At 40.5% G+C, this 20977-nt stretch overlaps 1 protein-coding gene across 2 annotated transcripts in view; it reads left to right on the top strand.

Moving 5' to 3' along the window:
* Positions 1–20977, top strand: part of abtb2b (ankyrin repeat and BTB (POZ) domain containing 2b) — a 38546-nt gene that overhangs the window by 7889 nt on the left and 9680 nt on the right. For both annotated transcript variants that reach the window (XM_086074564.1, XM_086074565.1), the window contains exons 2-3: positions 16443–16592; positions 19194–19404. In XM_086074564.1, the coding sequence (XP_085930690.1) occupies positions 16443–16592; positions 19194–19404 (361 nt within the window). The remainder of the gene's footprint in view (positions 1–16442; positions 16593–19193; positions 19405–20977) is intronic.

Genomic DNA, 20977 nt, shown 5'->3' with positions numbered 1-20977 from the left:
AGAGATGGTTAGCAGTGGTCTATTTCTCATACCTGCTAAGTATTTACTTTGTGGAATAATTACAAGTCGTAGTAATAGTTTGTTTACATGAAGATTAAAGGCCATTTCCTCAGCATCTCAAAATGCTTGCAAATTGATTTTCCACAAGGAGATTTGGGAACGAGATTCAAAGAGACAAAAACATAAACAAGCAGGCGGATTAGTCACAATGTTTAAAGGTTAACTTGTTGGTAAATATGACAATCAGCAAAGTATCCGTTATAACAGGTAAGCTAAGGGACAATATGTGCGTGGTTGCAATGTATGCGTGTATTCCAGTCATCACAGCTTTTGGCGTTTCTAGCGTGTGCTTTTACTGATAGCAGAAGACGCCACAAGGTTGCATACCCCAATGTAGACATGGCAAAACTCTTCTAAACATGATAAAGAGCGCACAGAGATCTTAAAAATGGGAGACCAAAAAAAGATGACAATGTAAGAAAGTAATTTCATTTTATTAGTTTATTTAACAGGGACAATGCAATTAGACATAAACACTAAGCAAAGCTTGCAGCTGATGTTGCGCAAACAGAGTTTAGCAAATGCTAATTTACAACCCCCATCCCTGGTAGAAGAAAAAACAACCGAAAATACAGGAGTCTTTTTGCGTGAGTCATTTTGTATTCTTGATATCTCTACAATTTGTGTGCAATAATGTTGTCTACTAATGTTCTACGTTGTAATCGCCCATATACCTGATCAAGGTACTAGGTAGTATTGCCACGTGTCCCAATACTACACATATCCGGTCTTAAACTGTAGACATATTTTGACCCCAGCTCAAAGGCTTTAGTCTGGATCACACTGTACAATTTCTGATGCCAGATATGGCTCAAGGGGACGTATGAGGACATTGCAGCTCCTTTTTCTCAAAAATGTTTCCCCCCCACAGCATTTCAACCTTGTAATGCAACCTTGTGGATCTAGCAGATGCAATGTCACTTAAGAAGCTATCCATGCCACTATATGATCATTCTTAAAATATTTCCTATTGTTCCTCTTTGTGCACTTCTATTTCCATTACACACAGTATGTGTTTTGTTTTGAACCAGCAGCAGTTTGTTTAAATTCTGTTTATTACACACGTTCTAATGTCAACCATATACCCAAACCACATTGGGTTAAAGTAATGCACCAGCAATGCAATTCTTCTGCTTTTGTGCTTCCACACCTGGACATTCCCAACTTCCCAAACCACAGCAGAGTTTCCCATAATTGCCCTTATGCACTTCACTGCAAACCAATAAGACCTTTCCAAAACATCACCTGTTGGGTCAACGTCAACCAGATAGGCACATAGTAATTAAGAGCCACAGCATCACACACACACAGCACAATTAGACCAAAACCATGCACGGTACAGTAAAACTTGCACAAATTTCGTTGTGGTTAGTGGAGGGAAGGAGCACCTCCATATGGAGAACATGTGTGGCCACAGGAAAACAGACGTGACAGCCTCAGCCAAAGCCCCGCGTCTCTCTTTGCTGATGTGATCTGCTCTGCACATCCACTTCACGTGGTCACCTTGCTCAAACCAAAATAAACACCTATAAACACACAACCCGTTGGTTACCGAATGATTTTATTCATTTATTTCAAATATGCGCATCCAAATTTATTATCTGGCTTTGACATAATCTACCCATTGAATTGTAGACGGGTGGAGTGAGAAGCTTGAAAAAAATACTGTATTGGCAGCTCGGTATGTGCTGGAATTTCACATAGTTGAAAGGATGCTTTGTTTGTGGGTGTCCAGAGAAACAGTCATTTCTCTTGTTGGGTTTCTTGTTAGACAGACAAATCATTGTGAAGATAAACTTTTTTTTTTCTAGAAGATCATGGTCCCTCTTTGAATTCTTGGCTTTGCCTAGGAACTTTTCTTAGGAACTTTACTTTCCTATCCTATCAGAGTGAGGTGGCCTGGAACTACTTAAAGGATAGGTCCTTTGAAATCTAAACATGCTTAGGAAAGACCAGGATGCACCATTTAAGCCATATTTAGGAAAAGTTACTTCTAACCAACCTTAAGAAAGGAAAGGAGACATGCAGTACTACCCACAGTTCTTTATGGCAGCAATATTTTAAAACCTGCCCTTTCTATGTTGGAACCGAAACACCTTTTCATCTCTCCTTGGCCCGATGACAAAATCCAACACATGTTAAGAAAAGGTGGCATAAAGATTAGGAGATGTGACTTTCCGAATATGCAGTGGTGTCTATCATTATCTCAGATTACTTTGTGCTGGTAGTGTGTCTAAGAGGCAGAGGAAGTAAGTCAGACAGCAGTTAAATTAAGCATGGCTAAAGCGCCCCCTCAATGCTTGTGCACCCTTTTCCACGCCCAAGATAGCAAATGGTCAGCAGCATGTTCATTACTCTTTAATTGTACATTAGCAGTTGTGAGTACAGTTGTGCTTGAACGTTTACATACCCTAATGGTATGTAAACGTATGAGCGCACTATAAGGTGGGATAAAAGCTTAATGCCAATAAAATCTTAATTACTGTGGCAATTGTTTTGATATTTTCAGAGGTTGAAGTTGACATGAGTAGAAATGTGTGTGTTAATTTTGGTGACAATTCATAGCAGTTTTGTGTCATTAAGTGACATTTAGCTTTTGTAGATTTACAGTTATGTTTACATACCCAAGGAAACTGACAAGCACAACTGTATGCATTCAACTTAAAAAAAAGTTTCCACCTAGGTTGCCTCTAGACAAGTGTGTGACATGAGGGGATGTGTACATAAAATGGAGTGACACGTGCACTGTAAATGACTGGTGCTGTTAATAAGGTGTTGTATTGGCAGTTTCTTTGCATTGACTCGTTCAGAAGGTGAGAAGTACGTACACGCGTTACAACTTTCTGCTATTACGCAAACCTAGCAACAATTCCATGCTTTGTTCACTGTTAGTAGTCATCTTTTTAGGAGTTCCCCATTTATTCCATCACAGATGGAGCCTTCAGACGTCCAAAGCAGTTAAAGAGGGCAGATGTGTGAGGAGTATATGGTGGTCTGAGGGGAGGGGAGAGGTCACTGGAGGCCATAAATACTATAACACCCACCCAACTGGTTAACACAGACACCAGACAAGCTGTGGATGTGTGCCTAGCCTTAACAAAATTCGCTGGTTTCATATAAACATTTGTTCATTTTATTCTGCTTTTTAAATGAAATCTTTGCTATGATGCAGTAGTCTGCAGAGTGGATCCAGTGTGGAGCCAACAGAAAGATTGACCTATCCAAACTTCAGTAGGTATTTTCAAGTGCCTCTATAATAGTTGTGATAACATTGAAGCTGTCCAAAGATGTCTGAATAGACTTAGATTGCACCGTGGGTATCCACAAACAAAAAAACAAGATAGAGACACAGGCTGATAAGTAACAGACAATGATAGAAAGGTATTTACACCATCAGTATCCTATCAGCATTTTAACAGGCCTTTTCCCCAGGATGCAGGTTGACAAGCACTGTTTCTCAACCTCGATACGGTGCCTTGTTAGTGAAAAACCGAAAGCACCATTCCTGATGATGACAATGTCTGGATAGTTTTCATTTCCACCCCCATGCTGAGAGGAACTGACTATAACAGAGACCGTTTCTCCTGTCTTGACCTTGTAAAAACATCCCTCAGAACCATCACTTTCTGCTCCCTGTCCACCCTCCTCCTGTTATTATTTCCTTCCACAATGTGATGTCTCACAGTTTTGAACATATGTCTTGAAATGTCATCATTTCCCACTGAGGGAACACAAGGGCAATGTTTGTTTAACCTTGGAGGCTGTAAGTTTTCATAATCAATTAATGAATCCAGATGACACTCATTTGTGTTACCCCTGAAATACAAATCATCCATCCAGTGTTCGTTCTTTATTTCCGTTCTGTATTTGTCATGTGAAACAACAACAGGCAGCACAGAATCCCAAATAGGCACAGAGCAAAGTTGTGAACCTGCCTTGTGGTTCTTGGCTGTAGTAGACTTCTGCTCTTGAAGCCTATAATTACACCAACTAGTGATGGGAGCTGCAAAGAGAGGTCAGCGGTTTGCTGGCTCGTGCAACGAGGTCATGTCTATTCATGCACAGGCATGTGTATTTCCACCATCTTTTTCTTTGTGAAATTGTCTTTTCAGTCTCAAAATCAGATTGCAGGAAGACTGCTTCCCCCCCCAAACAGTTGTTTCCCTTCTTCTTTCTGTCTTCCCTCCTGAGTTCATCTCTGCACTCATCTTGCTGCATTCTGCCAAGCCTCCAGTGGCCAAGGCTCAGCCGTAGACTTCCGGCACAAGGCTGCTGCTGCCTGGAACGCTCTTATGCAGCTGGGGAAGGCATTATTATCCACAAACAGCCTGATTTTAGATGTACGCTGCAATCTCAGGGTACTTGTTGCGAAGACTGCTGCGGGGCCTATTTAAGTGGTGATGAAGAATCTTAACAGGTACCTTCGTTAATTATCACCCTGTGCTTTTTCTGGAAACACAATAACTTTACAGGCTAACGGGGAAATTGTTATTCAATGTTAGGGCTATGACTACGCTATGACTCTGATAACTTCGGATACAATTGAATGAAATTCCCAGTGAGCCTGTCTTCTCTCCTCAACCCTTCCTGGTCACATGTTTTCCTGAGCAATAAAGTGAGTCCCATTGTTGTAAAGAACAAGCTAGAAGAGCCAGAATAAAACTAAAAAAACAAACTGTGCAGGGTATGGCTGCAAAAATGCACCCGAATGAAGAGAGTGATGACTGCAACACATGCTTCTAAACCGTCATCATCACACCCAGACAGAGGCAACAGTGGGAGAAGAAGAATGAAAACACTTGTCACTCAGTGGGCTGTTTGTACAGGAGCTATGTGACTGTGCCTCGAATGGCCCTCTCACCAACCTGTTACATATACACACATTGAAAATGCACCAGTCCTTTAAAGGGCATCTGCTGGGTTCTCTGGTTCTTATGAATAGGGTAACGGTTTGTGTGTGTGTGTGGGGGGGGCTCAAATGTTTCTAGCACATCTCACTAGCTTTCCTTTACTAACGATGTTTATGGTGGTTAGCACATATCAGTCAAGAGTGGGTTTACTGTACTGCTCCAAAATATGTAAGCTTTCCCATGTTGTCTCATTCTGCATTCAATTATAACACAGGCAAGCATAAGTGGTGTGTGTGGCCGTGATCGATCAGCACTTCCATCTCAAGCTTTAATTATATCTGTACAGGATGGGCTTGACAATATACAATGTAGCCTTTCTACAATATGTGGAGTCTAGCCGGTGTGCCAGGGCATGCATTTCTTTGTTTTTGAAAGAGTTTTACCCTCAACAATTATTTAACCACTGTGGCTTTGGCGAGCATTGTGGGAAATACTGGTTCAAGTAAATTGACAGGGTATTTCCCCCATGTTCAGGAAGAAATGCATTAACACAAAAATACACAGCTCTCATCTTTTGAAGGCCAAATAGTTTGACATCCCATGCAATTCTTGAAGAGCTGAACAATTCAGGCTTTGTTGTTAAAACAAACATGGAGAGAGAGAGAGAGAGAGAGAAGTGCAGATGGAGACAGGTAGCAGTCAAGTTGATTTATTTTGCCTTCTGTCCTCCTTGACTGTTGTTTTCCATCTGTTGATGGAGTGGGTGGTCCACATGGAAAGGGGTCACACAGTACACAAGTCATCAAACACGGAGGCATAAGCAGGGTTGCAAAAAACAGCTAACAGAAATTAGCCCTGAAGTTTTTGTGATGACCTTATACAACATGACAAACTTGCCTTGAGCACTTGGAAGGACAACTGGGAGGGAACACACATATACTTCCCTCCCTCACTTGTTTTGGGCAGCTTCCATGCTTGGCCTGCACAATGTGTGGTCATGTGTCACCTTCAAAGAAGATCAAGCACATACTCCTCACACACTGTACACTACTTTTATTTACATGTCAAATTACAGTCACAGCACAGTTGTGTTTGTGTTATTAATTAAGAACTGAATAGCCAAGATGACAGGCACTAGAAAGGCCAAGATGTTTTCCCTCCACTAAAACTTTGACTAACTATTGATTCTTATTTGCCATAACTAGCTCATTGTAAACATTTATTCACTCAGTCGATACACTCAGCAAGCAGAGTCCATCAGACAGAACATTCTTGAGACCCATCTCCTAAATGCCAAGTCAGCACGGAAGGCCATTTCAAATCCTCATGATTCATTTTCACTGGTGGGCACTTATCTCCTTTGTGCCTTTGTTGTTTCAGTGTTAAGTCTTCCTTCTCTTTCATTGTGCTTCACAATCAAGTCCAGACAATTCACATTTCCACAGGAAGCTCAATGAAGGGACAGTGATAATTTTACCAGCCTTGTTCTAGATGAATGTTTTTACAACCACTAAAAGCGCATTTGTGTATCTGAGTCAACCAATACTTTCCTCCAGAAGTGTCGAGTGATGAATCAATTAAAGGACATCTTTCTCTCCATCTATTTGATTTCTTATTCTCTTATCTTTTCCAGTGTCACAGGGAACCTGAAGCCTACTGGGTAGAAGGGAGGTTGATACGATACATGTCCCTATTGACAGTCACTAACACTTATCACCATTCACTGCAACTTTTAGTGTGCTGTTTGATTATGTGTGCTTTGAGACAATAGGGCTTGTTAACATTTTAGTGCGTGTGATGAGTTTAAGTAATCAACACCTGCCACCAATTTTCTCAGAATAGGCTCCCATAAATGTGTTTTGTTGTGTGCTGGATGTGACGCTTTTAGGGGCAGCTCGGGACAAATCTGCTTAGAGCGCAGTCCTTTTTAGCGGCCTCCTTTTGACGTGTGGGCACACCCCCTCCTGCTTGTGTGCATGTATGTGTGTTGCATAGGGTGTGAGTGAGGGTCAGGGGGTGAGCTCTTAACCCCCTTGGGTGTCAGATGGGTGTTGCAGGCTGTTGAATGAGAGGACTACACTTACTGCATACTACACTTCCTATACACAACCAGGTCACTCCCTCCCTCCCAGACAAACGCACACTGTTGAGAGTTGTACATTGCTGTCATCAGCCAGAATGACTCGTTACATGATTTGTGCACTGGGTGACTCCTTAGTGACCAGTGCACAAGTAGGGTAGGCTACCTTTTTATGCAAGAGGGTGGGTGGTCCATTAATTTATTGCACCTTGTGTGGTTTCTTGCACATTCTATTCTGACATTGATATAAAGATAGATTATCTGAGGTACCCTGCCCACCCTTTCCGCCAAACTGATGTTATGACTTGTGCATGCCCTAGTATTGTGTGCTTTCTTTATTTCACAGTTGTTAACAATGGCATGGTATGTGTGGTCTATTTGTTATAACAGACAAAACAACTTTCTCCACAATGGCTTGTCCATTCACTGTGTGTTTCTGCAAAATAATGCACACTGACCCCATGTTTTCCTGTCTAATAGAGGTGTGAATTGCCTAGTACCTGGCGATTCGATTCGTATCACGATTCATAGGTCATGATTCGATTCAATATGATTAATCCCGATACGAATCTATAAATTGATTATAGCGGGGGTTTTTTTAACTCAAATTTAGAAAATACAAATCAGTAAACTTGTACATGTACACTGTAAGATTTTATGAAATTGTATTTATGTATCTGAAAATTCAGGCTTATAACTGAGCCACTGCATTTAACAAACAGGTTGCAGTCTGTGTCATGTTTAAACAGCATTGAAATAAAATATTAAGGCTTAATGTTCCATTAATATAACATTCTTCTATGCTTAATGTGTAAATCCTAACTCTAAGTAAGACGTTTTGTTGATAATTTCCATAAAAAATTGATGTTTAAAAATAGATTCGGCCGCATATTGAATCGATTCGAGAATTGCGTGCTGTAATATCGCGATATATTGCCGAATCGATTTTTTCTAACACCCCTACTCTCTAATGCAGTGATTCTTAACCTGGGTTCGATCGGACCCCAGGAGTTCAGTGAGTCAGTCTTAGGTGTTGACCGGAGGTCAAGACACACAGTCACAGGTTTTTTCTTTTTAAAGGCAAGAAAGTTTTTTTTGTTTACATTTACTAGTTTCAGCGTCCACTGCCGCCTTTACTAGTAAAGGTAAACCAAAAAAAAAAATCTTTAAAATACTATGTGACTATAAGAAGTAGAAGACAAGATGAACATTTCTAGCCAATAACGGTCAAGACACTCATCCGACTCAAATATTTGATTCATGATGATATTCCCCACTTGGCCGTCATTGGCTGCAGGTACTCACGCTACATTGCTTGGCTTATCTGCGCTGCAAGGAATTTGGTGTGTTCAGTAGTCAACTTGTGGTGGTACATGCTCGTAGTGTGATTTCTTTACTATTTTAATCCCTTCATACTAACTATGTCGAACAATTCTGGGGCCTACTCCAGCACTACTAGCTGTGTAGCAAAACTCAAGGAACACGTCCTTAAGATGCATGCACAAGACACAACACTTTCTGAATTCAAGGTGAAGAGAGCCAGATTCGATGGACAGGCTACTTTTTCTGTTCATTTTGTTCACCAGTAAATCTTATACCTTTGTATTCAATTTGAAAAATAAACAAACAAATAAATCACATTTTATTTTTGATTAGAAAATGTTAGGTTAGGAACCACTGGTCTTATGGGTTTTACACGTTAGACCACCCAATCACCTTAAAAAGAAAAGAAAATGCACAGTAGTGCCGAGTAGTATGTTTGATTATGTGAATGGACAACCCTATGATCGTTTTTTTCTAATTTTCTTTTCCACTCTGGAATGAAAGTGATTCCAAATATTATTTGGCGAGAACAGCGGGGAAAAGGGGGGGTATTTAAAACGGTGAGTCATAATCCTTGCACAGGATCCCCTAGCCCCCACAAGCCCCCAGTAGCCATAGTTTATTTTCCTCATTTGACTCAGTGTGTTGTGCGTCATCATTTTGCTCTCTCCAGTGCCCAACATGGAATGTTAATCGGTAGAAAGCTGCTTTAGATTTGCAACCATGATTTTGGATCTCAGTCCTTTGAAAGTCTCTGGATCAAAACAACTCACTGGTTTATAAGAGCTATGGCAGAACGACTGAATTTATAGCCGGCTGTAAAAGTTGGAGAGGATTGAGTGTGATGTGCTTTGAGTTGAATTTTGTGAACTGATTTACCTGAGTGTGTAAACAAACAGCATGTGCTAAGTCATCTGCCTTACCTTGCCAAGGAAATTTCAAGGAAGCGAGAGCAAGAAATGGATGAAAATAGAATCTGATGCAATGAGTGTGCAGTCTTTCTCTGTTGTTTCTGTTGATGATCAGCTTAGAAGGAGAGAATCACTGATGGGATGGGAACAATTTGTTCAAATTCATTTTCACAAACAAATTATGCTCTTTGTGCCTATTACAGAGTCCAACTATTGAGTGTAGCATGGTCCCGCAAGGGCACATAAAACAATAGACTCTTGTGGCCAGTAAAGTTTTAAGTAGACTTAAAAAATGCACACTTTAATTCATGAATTTTACCAGTTATTTTCCATTTTAATTATATTTTTTATTTGTCAAGCGTAGCTCTTTGGAAGCATTTTGGATGGTGACATCATCTGATCATTAAAACTGGATTGTTGTACAAGGACGGATTGTGTGTGTGATTTTGCGATTGCAGACTAATGCTTGTAATAGTCACCATATGTTTTCATGAGACGAAAAAACAAAACCAACCTTTTGATGTATATTTTTTAATGCCCATTTGCCAGACAATAAACTAGCGAAACCAATAAAACGATGTGATCCAATAATGGTGCTATTCTGTCCCTTTGCTGCACGCGATGTGAAGTGGCATCACATATGGAAGAAGGGACTTTTGAATGAGACCAGATAGCCACAGGCACCACAGTTGGCCTGGAATGTAAACTGTATAAAACATGATTACAGAGAAAAGCGGGGGGCAGAGAAGTCTGGAAGAAAGAAGGAGAAAGTAAGAGCTTGAAGAAGGGATTTTGAAGTCATGTTTAGGATTAAGGTTAGTTGTGCTGAGGAGCTTATATGATATTTTTCAGGACTGTGGGAAACCAAAGGCATGCATGGCAAATCCAATCTCATCCTGCATGTGCGCATGCGTATGTGTGAGTGTGTGTGCAGATTTGTATTTTTAACTGCCTGCTATGTTGCATTTAGATTAACTAATTTATTCATCAATAATGGCAAGTTAGCTGTTTTTACAATGTGTTGCAAAAATAAAATCTAATTTATTAACCTCCAGATCCAGATATAATCCTCTATGGTCAACAATACAAGTTAAAAGACATAATTAACCAGAGAAATAATAATAATAAAAATAAATAATAAATACTAAAATTGTAAAAGAGGCAATAAAGTGCAGGTCCAGTGTGCATGCTGTACATGTAATATTGTCCGTTAAGCTGCAGGGTAGTTAGCTGTGTGTATATCTGCTGATTGGGGGGGTCACGATCCCTGCAGCAGTCTCTTCACAACCATGGGGAAAAAACAGTTCTGCAGCCTGTTGGTGCGGGCTCTCATGACTCTGAGTCTACCGAAAGGGAGGTTAGAGAAATGTGCGTGTTCTGGGTGGGCGGAGTCATTGCGGATCTTTGTAGGCCGATGGAAGAGCCGGGTCGAGTGGATCTCCTCCAGGCGTGGAAGTGGCAAACCAGCGATCCACTGAGCCGTCTTGATGACCCGCTGTAGTTTCCTCTCGGATGTCGTGCAGCTGGCATACCACACTTTACATCCGTAGGACAGGAAACTCTCAATTCTACAGTGGTAAAAATGTGTCAACTAACGTTAGGGGAGTTTGTTCCTCAGGAAAAAGAGACGCTACTGGTCTTTTTTAATGATGTGGGTGGTATTCACAGTCCAGCTCAGGTCCTCTAAGATGTGCAATCCGAGGAACTTGTAGTTGCTGACCCGCTCTTCTTCTCCCCGATTGATTCTCAGGCCTGTGTGTGATGTGGTCTTTGTCTTACGGAAGTCAATGATGAGGTATTTTGTCTTCTTGGTGTTGAGGTTGAGGTGGTTGTCACTACACCAAGCTGCCAGTGCTCGGACCTCCTCCCTGTATGGTGCTTCATCGCCATCGTGTGCGCTTGTCTTGTTCTGGGCCAATGGCCTTACTTATGGTCAGGGGTGCAAATATCATTTGTGGTCAATTTCTAAAATGAGCATCAGAGGTTGTTGTTTGGTGCTCTTTTTTTTGGGCCCATCAACCTCAGTTGAGCTCAACTGAACTGAGAAAAGAACAATCAGTTAATGATTCCATTAATTTTGTTCACTCAAAAGATGTTTGTTTGAGTAAGTAGCTTGCAAATGGCACAGTAGAAATCTAACTCCAACCCCCAAGAAAAAAGAAAGAAAGAAAAATCAATGCTATGCAATTGTACAGTGACAGAGTTGAAAAACACAATTGTCCAGTGCGTCCAGTTTTGCAATTTTGCTCATGTGCACCACTTATGTGCACCCCTGTTCTATGGTTATATGAATCCCAATTTATGAGCCACACTTTTCACATTCGCAATATGTATTCTTTTTACAAAGACCAAACTTAGGAACCGCTTATTTTTCAGCTTCCTGTTAATTGACATCTTTCAGTGATTGGCAATGCGAGTACCGGTAGGTGTTTTAACTTAGTCATTTGGGGAAACCTCCTCCTTCATAGCTGATAGCGTCACTTGTGTTTTCAACTCCAGCTGCGCATTGTCCCTGACCCATGACTCATGTCAGGTGTCTGGGGACATTGTGCAGACCTTATCATCATCTTAAAGGCATTTACACGAGTGCTAGTACATGATATGATTGGGTGTAAAAGTGCCTGCCCTTTCAATCCAAACCGTAAGTGTAAGGTAATTCAATGCATGAATGCTTCTCTGTATCCAGAACGATACGTTTAGTTTGTAGACGTGTTTACTTTTCAAGCGGATGATTATTTTTAGCCCCAGCACTAATAGACCACGTAGGCTTCCTAAATGCCCCTCTGTCCCATTTGAAGTCTGTTTAGATAAGGATCATAAGGAGGACCCACCAGGCCAAGCAAACACTTTTTTTTTTTAGGCCTACATGGTGAATCCTTCTGTTTACAACTATGTAGCGAATAGCGCCAACTCATAGAGTCCACATGTAACCACATGCTGAACATGCCCACATTTCCCACTCAACTTGTTTACACTCTTAAGATGTGCCTCCAATAAAAAAAAGAGTTCTGAGAAGACACTGATAACACAGTGGTATGGTTGAAATTAAAAGTTTACAAAACAGATGTGAGAGCCTTTACCGACAGGAAAAGTCAACGGTGTGTGTTTGTGTATTTTCTCTGACCAAGGATGTTGGGTCAAGGTGGGTTAAAGAACATGGAATAACAGTCCTGTTAAAAAGTGAACTATTGAGGGATTTTCCATTCTCCATCATCCACCTTCCACACAGGAGCAAGCTTAAAGCTTCCTTGTCCAAAATAATGGCCCCATTCGCGCTACGGGAAGCGACTTTGAAGCCCCTTTCCTGGCTTTCTGATCCACCCTGTAGTGAATGAAGAGGCTGTTCTTATTGCAAGGCAGACAGTTGTGTGTTTGTATACACGCACACATTCTTTGAGCAAAGCGAACCATGTCCTTTTTTCGCCAAAACACATTAGCACATGTACAAACCTTCTTCAATGCTGAGCTGAACATACATGAAATCAACGAGCCAAGGTCTGAACAAAAGAAAATGAAATCCATGTTGAAATGTTAGCTGTTTGACGGAACTCATCGAGGCACATTTGTGCTGAAGTGAAAGTGTGGTTTGGCTAAACATTTAGCCGAATCAAAGCGTGAAAACATGTTGCGTTTTGGCCTTAGTGCAGTTTGCTAGTCAGTGCTGTGAGTGACAGCTTGGCTGAAATTTATGTACCGGTATGTTTTTCAGAGATAGTTTGATGATTGGGGACGACCATGAGTTTGTGGTATGTTTGAGCTATGATTTGTAGCCATGATTCCCACATGGCATTTTTCGGGTCAACCTCAATAATTAAACCATAATAGCCACAAGGTTTTCCTCCTTCACATCATTTCACTGTCTTGTGTATTATAAGTCCTCTGTTTGTTGATACTCCTTTAATAGTGGTTGAACTGGCGAAAGGCTCCGCTTGAATTGTAAACCTCTGTCAGGTCCAGATGACGCATGCTCAGCTTTAGTGGTAAAACAAGGGTGGGTCTGTGGGAACTTTTGAGAATGTGGTGGTACATGCTCCTACTTTATTTTAACATTCAGGATCATAATCAGGGAATAATCTCAATGAAAGAACTTTATCTTCTTGAATACTCTTTACATTTGCAAGACAAGTGAATTAATGTGTCATGTCAGTGCTCACTCTCATTAGTATTCATGCACATGTCCAAAATCACATTTTAATTTTACACACATTTTGACCAATGCAAGTAAGAGACAATTTCCAATAATTATTCTTGTAATCTCTTTGAAAATATTGCAATACATTTTCATGTGATGAACTTAATCTAATTAAAGGGTGAAGCAGTTCAGGAAAGTGTTCAGCGGCCAAGTATTAATCTAATCCAATTTATAACTGAAAGCTCAGACAGTTAAAGAAGCATTTTAGAGGTCCAGATGCTTTAGTAGCATGTGTGTGTGTGTGCTTGATGTCAACAGTGCAATAAAATATTCAAGTAACAGAAGAGAAATACAAACATTGTCAGTATTTGTGCCTTTTGTGCCCAGGAAAGTGTTTTTTTTTTTTTTCTGTCTGATGTTCTTTGTGTTGGTAGCGCTCTGCGAGAGACAGCCAATTCTTTTGTTTTGGAATGAGGAGTCAGCACATACACGTTGGATTGCACATGGAAAGTGCGAGAAAGGGGCACCACAGAGAGCTGAAGTAACACTTCTGTAGGAGACCTCATTGTATGAGTTAGTATTACTCTAGCAGGGTTAAAACTAAGACTTTACAGCGATATGATTGGCTCTAGTGGCCCAATAGTTGTAATCGGCTGTAATGTCTTTGTTTGCCAATCTGATCATTGACGTCATTGATCGGCTCCACGAAATGAGACATTACAACCACAATGAGCTACCTGTCAATATATAACTGTTGTGTGAACTTTCTTTTGCTTTATGAAGATGCCGATCTTGTCCTTTACGTGTCACTTGTGTGTGTGCAAATCAATACCAACATGTTCCTTTCTAATACGGTGCTGCAGATACAGTACATTTATTTAGTATGTTTGAGAATCGATCTTAGTGGTATCAGAGGCATCGACGCTCTGTGCTGTTTTTTGCTGTCGTGTGTTTTGACTTGGAAACACCACTCAATGTTGGTCAAAGCCTATGAAGAGTCATCAGGATCTTTGGAGTTTTTAATCAAGATGCAAAAAGACTACCGGTATTATGGGACGCAAATTGACCACACGCGTGGCCAGGGAATACTTCTGTTGATGCTGAATAAACATTACACAAGTCAAGCACCATATTTTTCAGACACTGGTCCGACTCCTGCGACTTATACTCAGGTGTGACTTGTATATTGCTGGCATCGGACCAAAACCTTGTACCTCCAAAATCGTCATCATTAAAGAGAGTGAGCAATCTTAATCTTCGACACCTTAGATTGGTCAATAATTTGTTAAAAATAAATAAATAAATATTATTATTAAATAATAATAATAATAACTCCACTTTTAATGATGGAAAAATGTATCTTTTTAACTTAAAATATCTTACCTTGACTAGAATGACACCTCACATTGTGGCCAAAGGTAGAATCCTGGTCGGTTATTGCGCCTTTTGGTGCCGTAATAAATAATAAATCTCTGTTTTGGCAGATGCAACATGTTAAACTAGGGATTAATCACACATTAATTCTCAAGAGTAAACTACTATTTCTTCCATTTCTTCTTCTACTTTCTTTTGGGTGTATGCAAATTCTACTTCTCTGACTTGTCCCAAGAATCCTGATCTTGTAAAGCCTAGTGAAAACATTAATATGTTTTAATGAAGTACTTACTACTACTGACTGTTGAACACTATAGCTCACATCATCTATACCATGTAGATTTATGGTCAGTATGCCCTTTACTTTATCTTACTGTTGAAGTGATCTTTTACAGAGAAATAAAGATATGCACTAATGGTGGAGATAGTCTACAACTGGCACTATGTTGCTGCTCAAGGCTGTAATGTTGTTGATGAGCGTCTTTGTATTAGGTGGATCATAAAACCAAATGGATCATGAAATGAACATCATGAGAAAATTCACGTAAAGAGACAAACCACTCACAATTCAACACACTTCCCAATAAGGGTAGCTTATTTAGCATTTAGCTTATTTGCCTCTCACCGTGGGCAACTCCAGAGTGCAAGAGAGTCCAACCCCTCTCGAGAGCATTGGTACCAGAGCCCAAGCCGTGTGTAGAGAAGAGTCCGACTATATCTAGTCGGAATTTCTCTGCCTCACACACCAGCTTGGGCTCCTTCCCTGCCAGAGAGATGACATTCCATGTCCCAAGAGCTAGCTTCTGTAGCCGGGGATCGGACCGCCAAAGTTTCCGCCTTTGGCCGCCACCTAGCTCACTACGTACCCGACCCCTTTGGCCACTCCTACAGGTGGTGAGCACGTTGCCTTTTCGGGCTATGGCCGGCCTTGCCCAATGGGTGAAGGCCCGGCCACCAGACGCTTGCCTTTGAGCCCCAACAATGTTCGTAGTATTTTAATTCAATTCAGAGGGAAAGCTGCCTCAAAGGGTGCATTAGTTTAATCTAATATAGTGATTTTTTTTTAGGTAGGTCATTCTTGCTCTACTTTGTCAATTTTAAAATTGTGTTCTTTCTAAGATTACATACGTATACTATACTCCCTTTGTTGGGGAGAGGATAACAGCATCTAAAGCATTTCATATGAGAAGGTAATAATCCCTTATGAGACTGACCCTCATTTCAGCAGATCCCTGTGGTGTAGCATTAAAATTAATTATTTTGTCTTGTTCCACTGCCATGAATGCTATAAACTCTTGAGAACCAGTCTTTTCCCACAGTATTTAATGTTCCAAGGATTTTGGGAGTATTAACAATTTGATCCCTCTTTAAAGTTCTTTGTTATAATTAAGAACGTGTTTATTGAAATATATTGTCTTGTGAAAACAAATTGCAAATCATACATATTGTTTTGCACAATAGTTTTGTTTTTTGTCTATTTGGATCTTAGTCTTAACAACAAGTTTGAGTGAGTTTGTTAAGATGCTGGTGGGGTTGACTCCTTTAGTGCCTTTAATAAATGATCCCAAGCAAACCTTTTATTGTCACCCTGTACCTGTAGTCATATCATATTAGAATTGTTCTGTGGCAACAGTGGTGATATTGGTTTGGTTTTCTGAAAAAATATGTACCCATCATGAACATGTTTTTCCCGCCTATTTTCCCTGTCATAGGTGTTTTGTCGCTACCGGCCCATTTCAGTCCCTACACGGAGAATCATCAGACGTCTGTCGACTGCAGGGAGGATGCCTATGCCCAACTGGAGCTCAGGACGCTGGAACAGTCACTGCTAGCCACCTGTGTGGGCAGCATATCTGAACTCAGTAAGTCACATCTACTTAAGCACAATGATCCTCTGTGAAGTTAAACATAGGCTGTTGCAAAGCATTAAAATGTGACCAGCTATAGCATGTCTTAAATACTGAAAATGATAAAGTGCAGAACTCGGAAAAAGACAGGAAGTCTTTGATCTGAATGATACTATCACATGCAACTTCAATTAACCACAGAGTTACATCACATATTTTTGTGTTTATGTTTTGTGGATATCCCCATTATATTGCATATATTTGACATTTAATTATTTTGTTTAGGGATTTTTATAGTATACTTAATGCCCTCACGTGTGGGGGAAAGTGGGGGAAAGGAGAGAACCCGTTGCAATGTTGCACTTGCATTCAATAAAGGTATTGAATGCAAGTACAACGCAAACACAATAAGTACACTTAGGCGGGAATCTTTGTGAGTTGTGAGTTGTATCATGTTGGGGATATGTTCACATCATGTCATAACACATTCTGAATTAACTGCTAAAAAATATGGCATGTGATGGCGTATAAAAGTGGACTCAAAATATTTAAAGTATTATCCAACTAGAGGAAGAAACACAGGGTTGAAGGAAAGGTCGAGAAAAATCGTGCACATACTGGATAAATTGTGTTTTGGTCTGGGTTAAAGATGGAAAGGTTGTGAATTTGGGTCATAGAAATTAGTGTTGGTGCAAGTGCAGGTTAGGTTTCCACACCCAAACGAGGTAACACTTTGCCATTTGTTCCTCAAGCACAAGGCCACGTTCATACACCACTGTCGTTAGATGGACATTAAGAAAGTGAGCACACACACTCTTTCTTCCACTTGCTCAGTGGACTCTTTGTGCCATGCCACTCTGGTGGTGTGAATCTAAGCTGCTCTGGGCAGGGCTGGCATGCTGCACACCCTTTCATGCATTCAAACACAAACAGACACACAGGCAACATGTTCACTGATACCCGTACATACAACCAAAATACTTGGCACTATAATATGAGACCATACAGACACAGAAGGATCTGTACTCGACTGCTTAGTCCTGTTAGATCTTTACAGTGGGGTTGGCCCGACATATAAAACATATAGTACTTAAACAAGATGGAATCTGGATGACAGGATAGTAGATTTCAGTAAAACTTGCATTAGAATGGCTGTGAACGCACATCTAAACATGCTTACATGTTTTAACTGCAGATCAATGGTGGTCCTCCACCAACTATGTGAGACTTGGAGTAACCCTAACCCTCCAGGGTTTCAGCCATGCAGGAAAATTGAAATGGTGAACAGCAGTTTACGTATATAGCTCCACAATTGAGTACTACACAGCTCTCAGTTTTCAACAATTGCAGGTATTTAGAAACAAATCCCTGAATTAACTTTACAGGCTCTAAAAGTCAATAAAATGTATTTATTAGAACAAATCCAGAATACAATTTTTTTTAATTATGTTGAGGGGATAAAAAAGTAGTTTGCTTGGTAGATTTTCAAATCCATCAGGAACCCCACAGAGGTCTTGAAAAAAAATCTAATAAGTAATCTAAGAATGAAAGACCTCTGACAGCTAGTTTAGACCTCTGGGCACAATACGAGCTGTAAAGCCAGAGAAAGGCTCTCAACCTTGGGTAAGAATTCCGATGAGACCTCCTGGGTCGAATGCTGTTAGTGGTTAACACAAAGGAGGCACTTCAGCTTTAAGTGTGGGCAAACCCTATCTAACCTAAACCCTTTAATGTGCCCATACACACTGGACAACCCCAAAAGCTCCAAGCCCTGTGCTCGCCAACTCATGCTAATCCGGTTAGAAATTAGCCCTGCGGTAATCATACTAAATGAGCGCTATATTATACCAAGTTGAAATTGTCCTGTTTTATTCACCCTTGTTCTTTCTCCACCCCCAACAGACCCCTCCTCTTCTCCTTCCTTTGATGGCTGATAGTCTAGCCACTGCTCTTTTCATCTGATACTCATGCAAAAAGCTCTCTAAGATCACAGCATCTCAAGCGTTTCCCTCCAAATGAAGATTTATGTACTTCTGGTTGCCAATGCAAAGTTATGCTCGAGAGGGTAACTTGCTTTTTATTGCATTGACTGCCGACTCAACACACTCTGAGCTCATTAAAATAAAACTCTGTTTACCATTTCAAGTGTTCAAAATGTTTCCCATTCATTCACTTTTGTCAGCGATCCCAAAGTAATTTACTAACATACAAATTACAGTATAGGGAGAATGCAGTGATTAAATACCATCATGTCAAAGTGAGTAAACACTGTTGAGGCCAGTGATCTACTTATCCGTCATGGTACTGTATTAATTCCTTCAGTGATTAAAGATAAATGCCAATTTATCCTTACCGCCTGGCTGTGCTTACCGCTAATGACGCCGCTAAAGACAGATACCACTAAAGGCAACGCATGGAGGGAGAGTAATAAGGGCAGGAGTGTTAAATGTAAGTGGTTTAGGAAAAGGGGAATTCCGGTTAGATTGGAAACCCGCAAGGTTTACGCTGATATCAAGTATCCGACCCTGCCATGTGTTGAAGGCCCTCAACACTCTGTAGTAAATAAGTCAACTTCATTCTTCAGACTTATAATAATGTCCAATTTCAATTTTGCAGGTGATCTGGTATCCCGTGCAATGCACCACATGCAGCGTCTGAGCTCAGTGCGTCCGGGGCTCAGTCCAGCCCGCCATTCACGCCCGCAGCAGTCTGTGTCCTGGTCGCCTGACGCCCTCCACACCCTCTACTACTTCCTGCGCTGCCCGCAAATGGAGTCCATGGAGAATCCTAATCTCGATCCCCCGCGTATGGCACTGAGCAAAGAGAGGTGAGAGCTTGAGCTCACAGTGTATTTCAAACTTCTTTTGTCATGTTGAACACTAAACCTAAATACAATTTGGCAACTATTTTGCTTTTTCAATAATTTATTAAGACCCCTATAATCTCTCATTTATAAAGGGTTTGTCTTGGCTCACAACTAATTATTCAACATTTAGTCTCCAAGTATTCTTTATCCCTCAACCCTTCTTTGAAATGACACTTCAAAAAGTGTCCTGATGGCAAATTACAGGTAAGCAAGAACATACAGGTGTTAATGATGATGCTGCAGCTGGGCGGACTGCACCTTAATCAATGTCAATCAAATTAGGCCAGAAGCGGCTGTTTTTCTGGATTTTTGGAGGTGCTAATGGCATGGTATGCCTAAACTGCTGTTTGAGTTGACTTTGCAGAATAATTATGATAGTTCTGAGAGGGTTTTTCTTCTTCTTTCTTTCTATTGTTTTGTAGTGTAGTTGTGTGGCTTTATAATGACATGCACAGTCAGTTAAAGTAAGTAACAAAAATCTCTCATGTGTAAAGGCTGCCAAACTGAGTCCAGTCTTGAATATGCCATATATGGGATCATCAAGATTTTGTGATTGAATCAGTTATCAGACATAAATTTGAAAAAGTCTGCTGGCTTTCAAGAAGTGCAAATAATGATGACCACCAACCAAATGCAGTGCTAGTGAGCAAAGGTGGACACTACATGGGCGACGTTTCCTGCTTTACTTTCACTTACGTTCATTCACTTCATGCTTGTGATGTTAGCATGGGAGCAGAACAGGGCAGGTATGGGGGCACAGCAGGGTGGAGTTGGTTGTGATTCTAATTCTAGCCTAGCACGTGATAAGCATACAGATGATTGCCCGTTCGACTTCAGTGGCTGCCTTTATGGAATCTTGGCTGGAAACCCCCAAACCACCAAAATCTGTGTGGGCCGCATCATCAAGTATTATGCGGTGTGCCTTCTAATTCCATGTTCATTATATAAATGGGAAAAAAAAACTTTAAAGAAAACCTATTTTGTGTCTCCATTTTGTTGTGTATTTTACATAATACTAAGGTTGGTCAGTAACAAGTTCTGATTCAGATTTATTCTTTTTTTTTTCTTGATAAATGTGTTTAGTTTTTGTTACTGTAAGTTTTATTGTTATTGTGTGTATTTTATGGTATTAACATTTAGCTTTTATTTTGTCGTAGATTAATTTAAGAGTGCAAACCACTCAATCAAATAAATGAATCCCCAAAATATCACGTATTAAAGGGAGTCGAAGGATAGATGTGGTGCAGTGATACGATCTTATTGCCACATCAGATACTATTACACTCCTTCTATGGTGTCCTTACAAGAGTAATCATATTCCAGATCAGCGGATAAACTTGACCATTTACAGCCCACGATGATGACCTGCGTGCGGATAGTTGGTTCAAACGTAGACTTGATCGCACTCAGCCCATTTATGTCAGTGAAGTGTGCGGCGGTAACCTCCTGATGAGTAAACCATCTCAACTTTTCCAACATGGCTGAAAAAAAAAAAGAGTAGCCTGTCAATTTAAAGCCAGCCAGGTTGTAGTGA

The sequence above is a fragment of the Leptonotus elevatus genome, chromosome 4, assembly GCF_054856555.1.
Source record: "Leptonotus elevatus isolate MCC_2025b chromosome 4, RoL_Lele_1.0, whole genome shotgun sequence".
NCBI classification, from domain to species: domain Eukaryota; kingdom Metazoa; phylum Chordata; class Actinopteri; order Syngnathiformes; family Syngnathidae; genus Leptonotus; species Leptonotus elevatus.
This window is presented reverse-complemented; position numbering and strand designations above follow the sequence as displayed.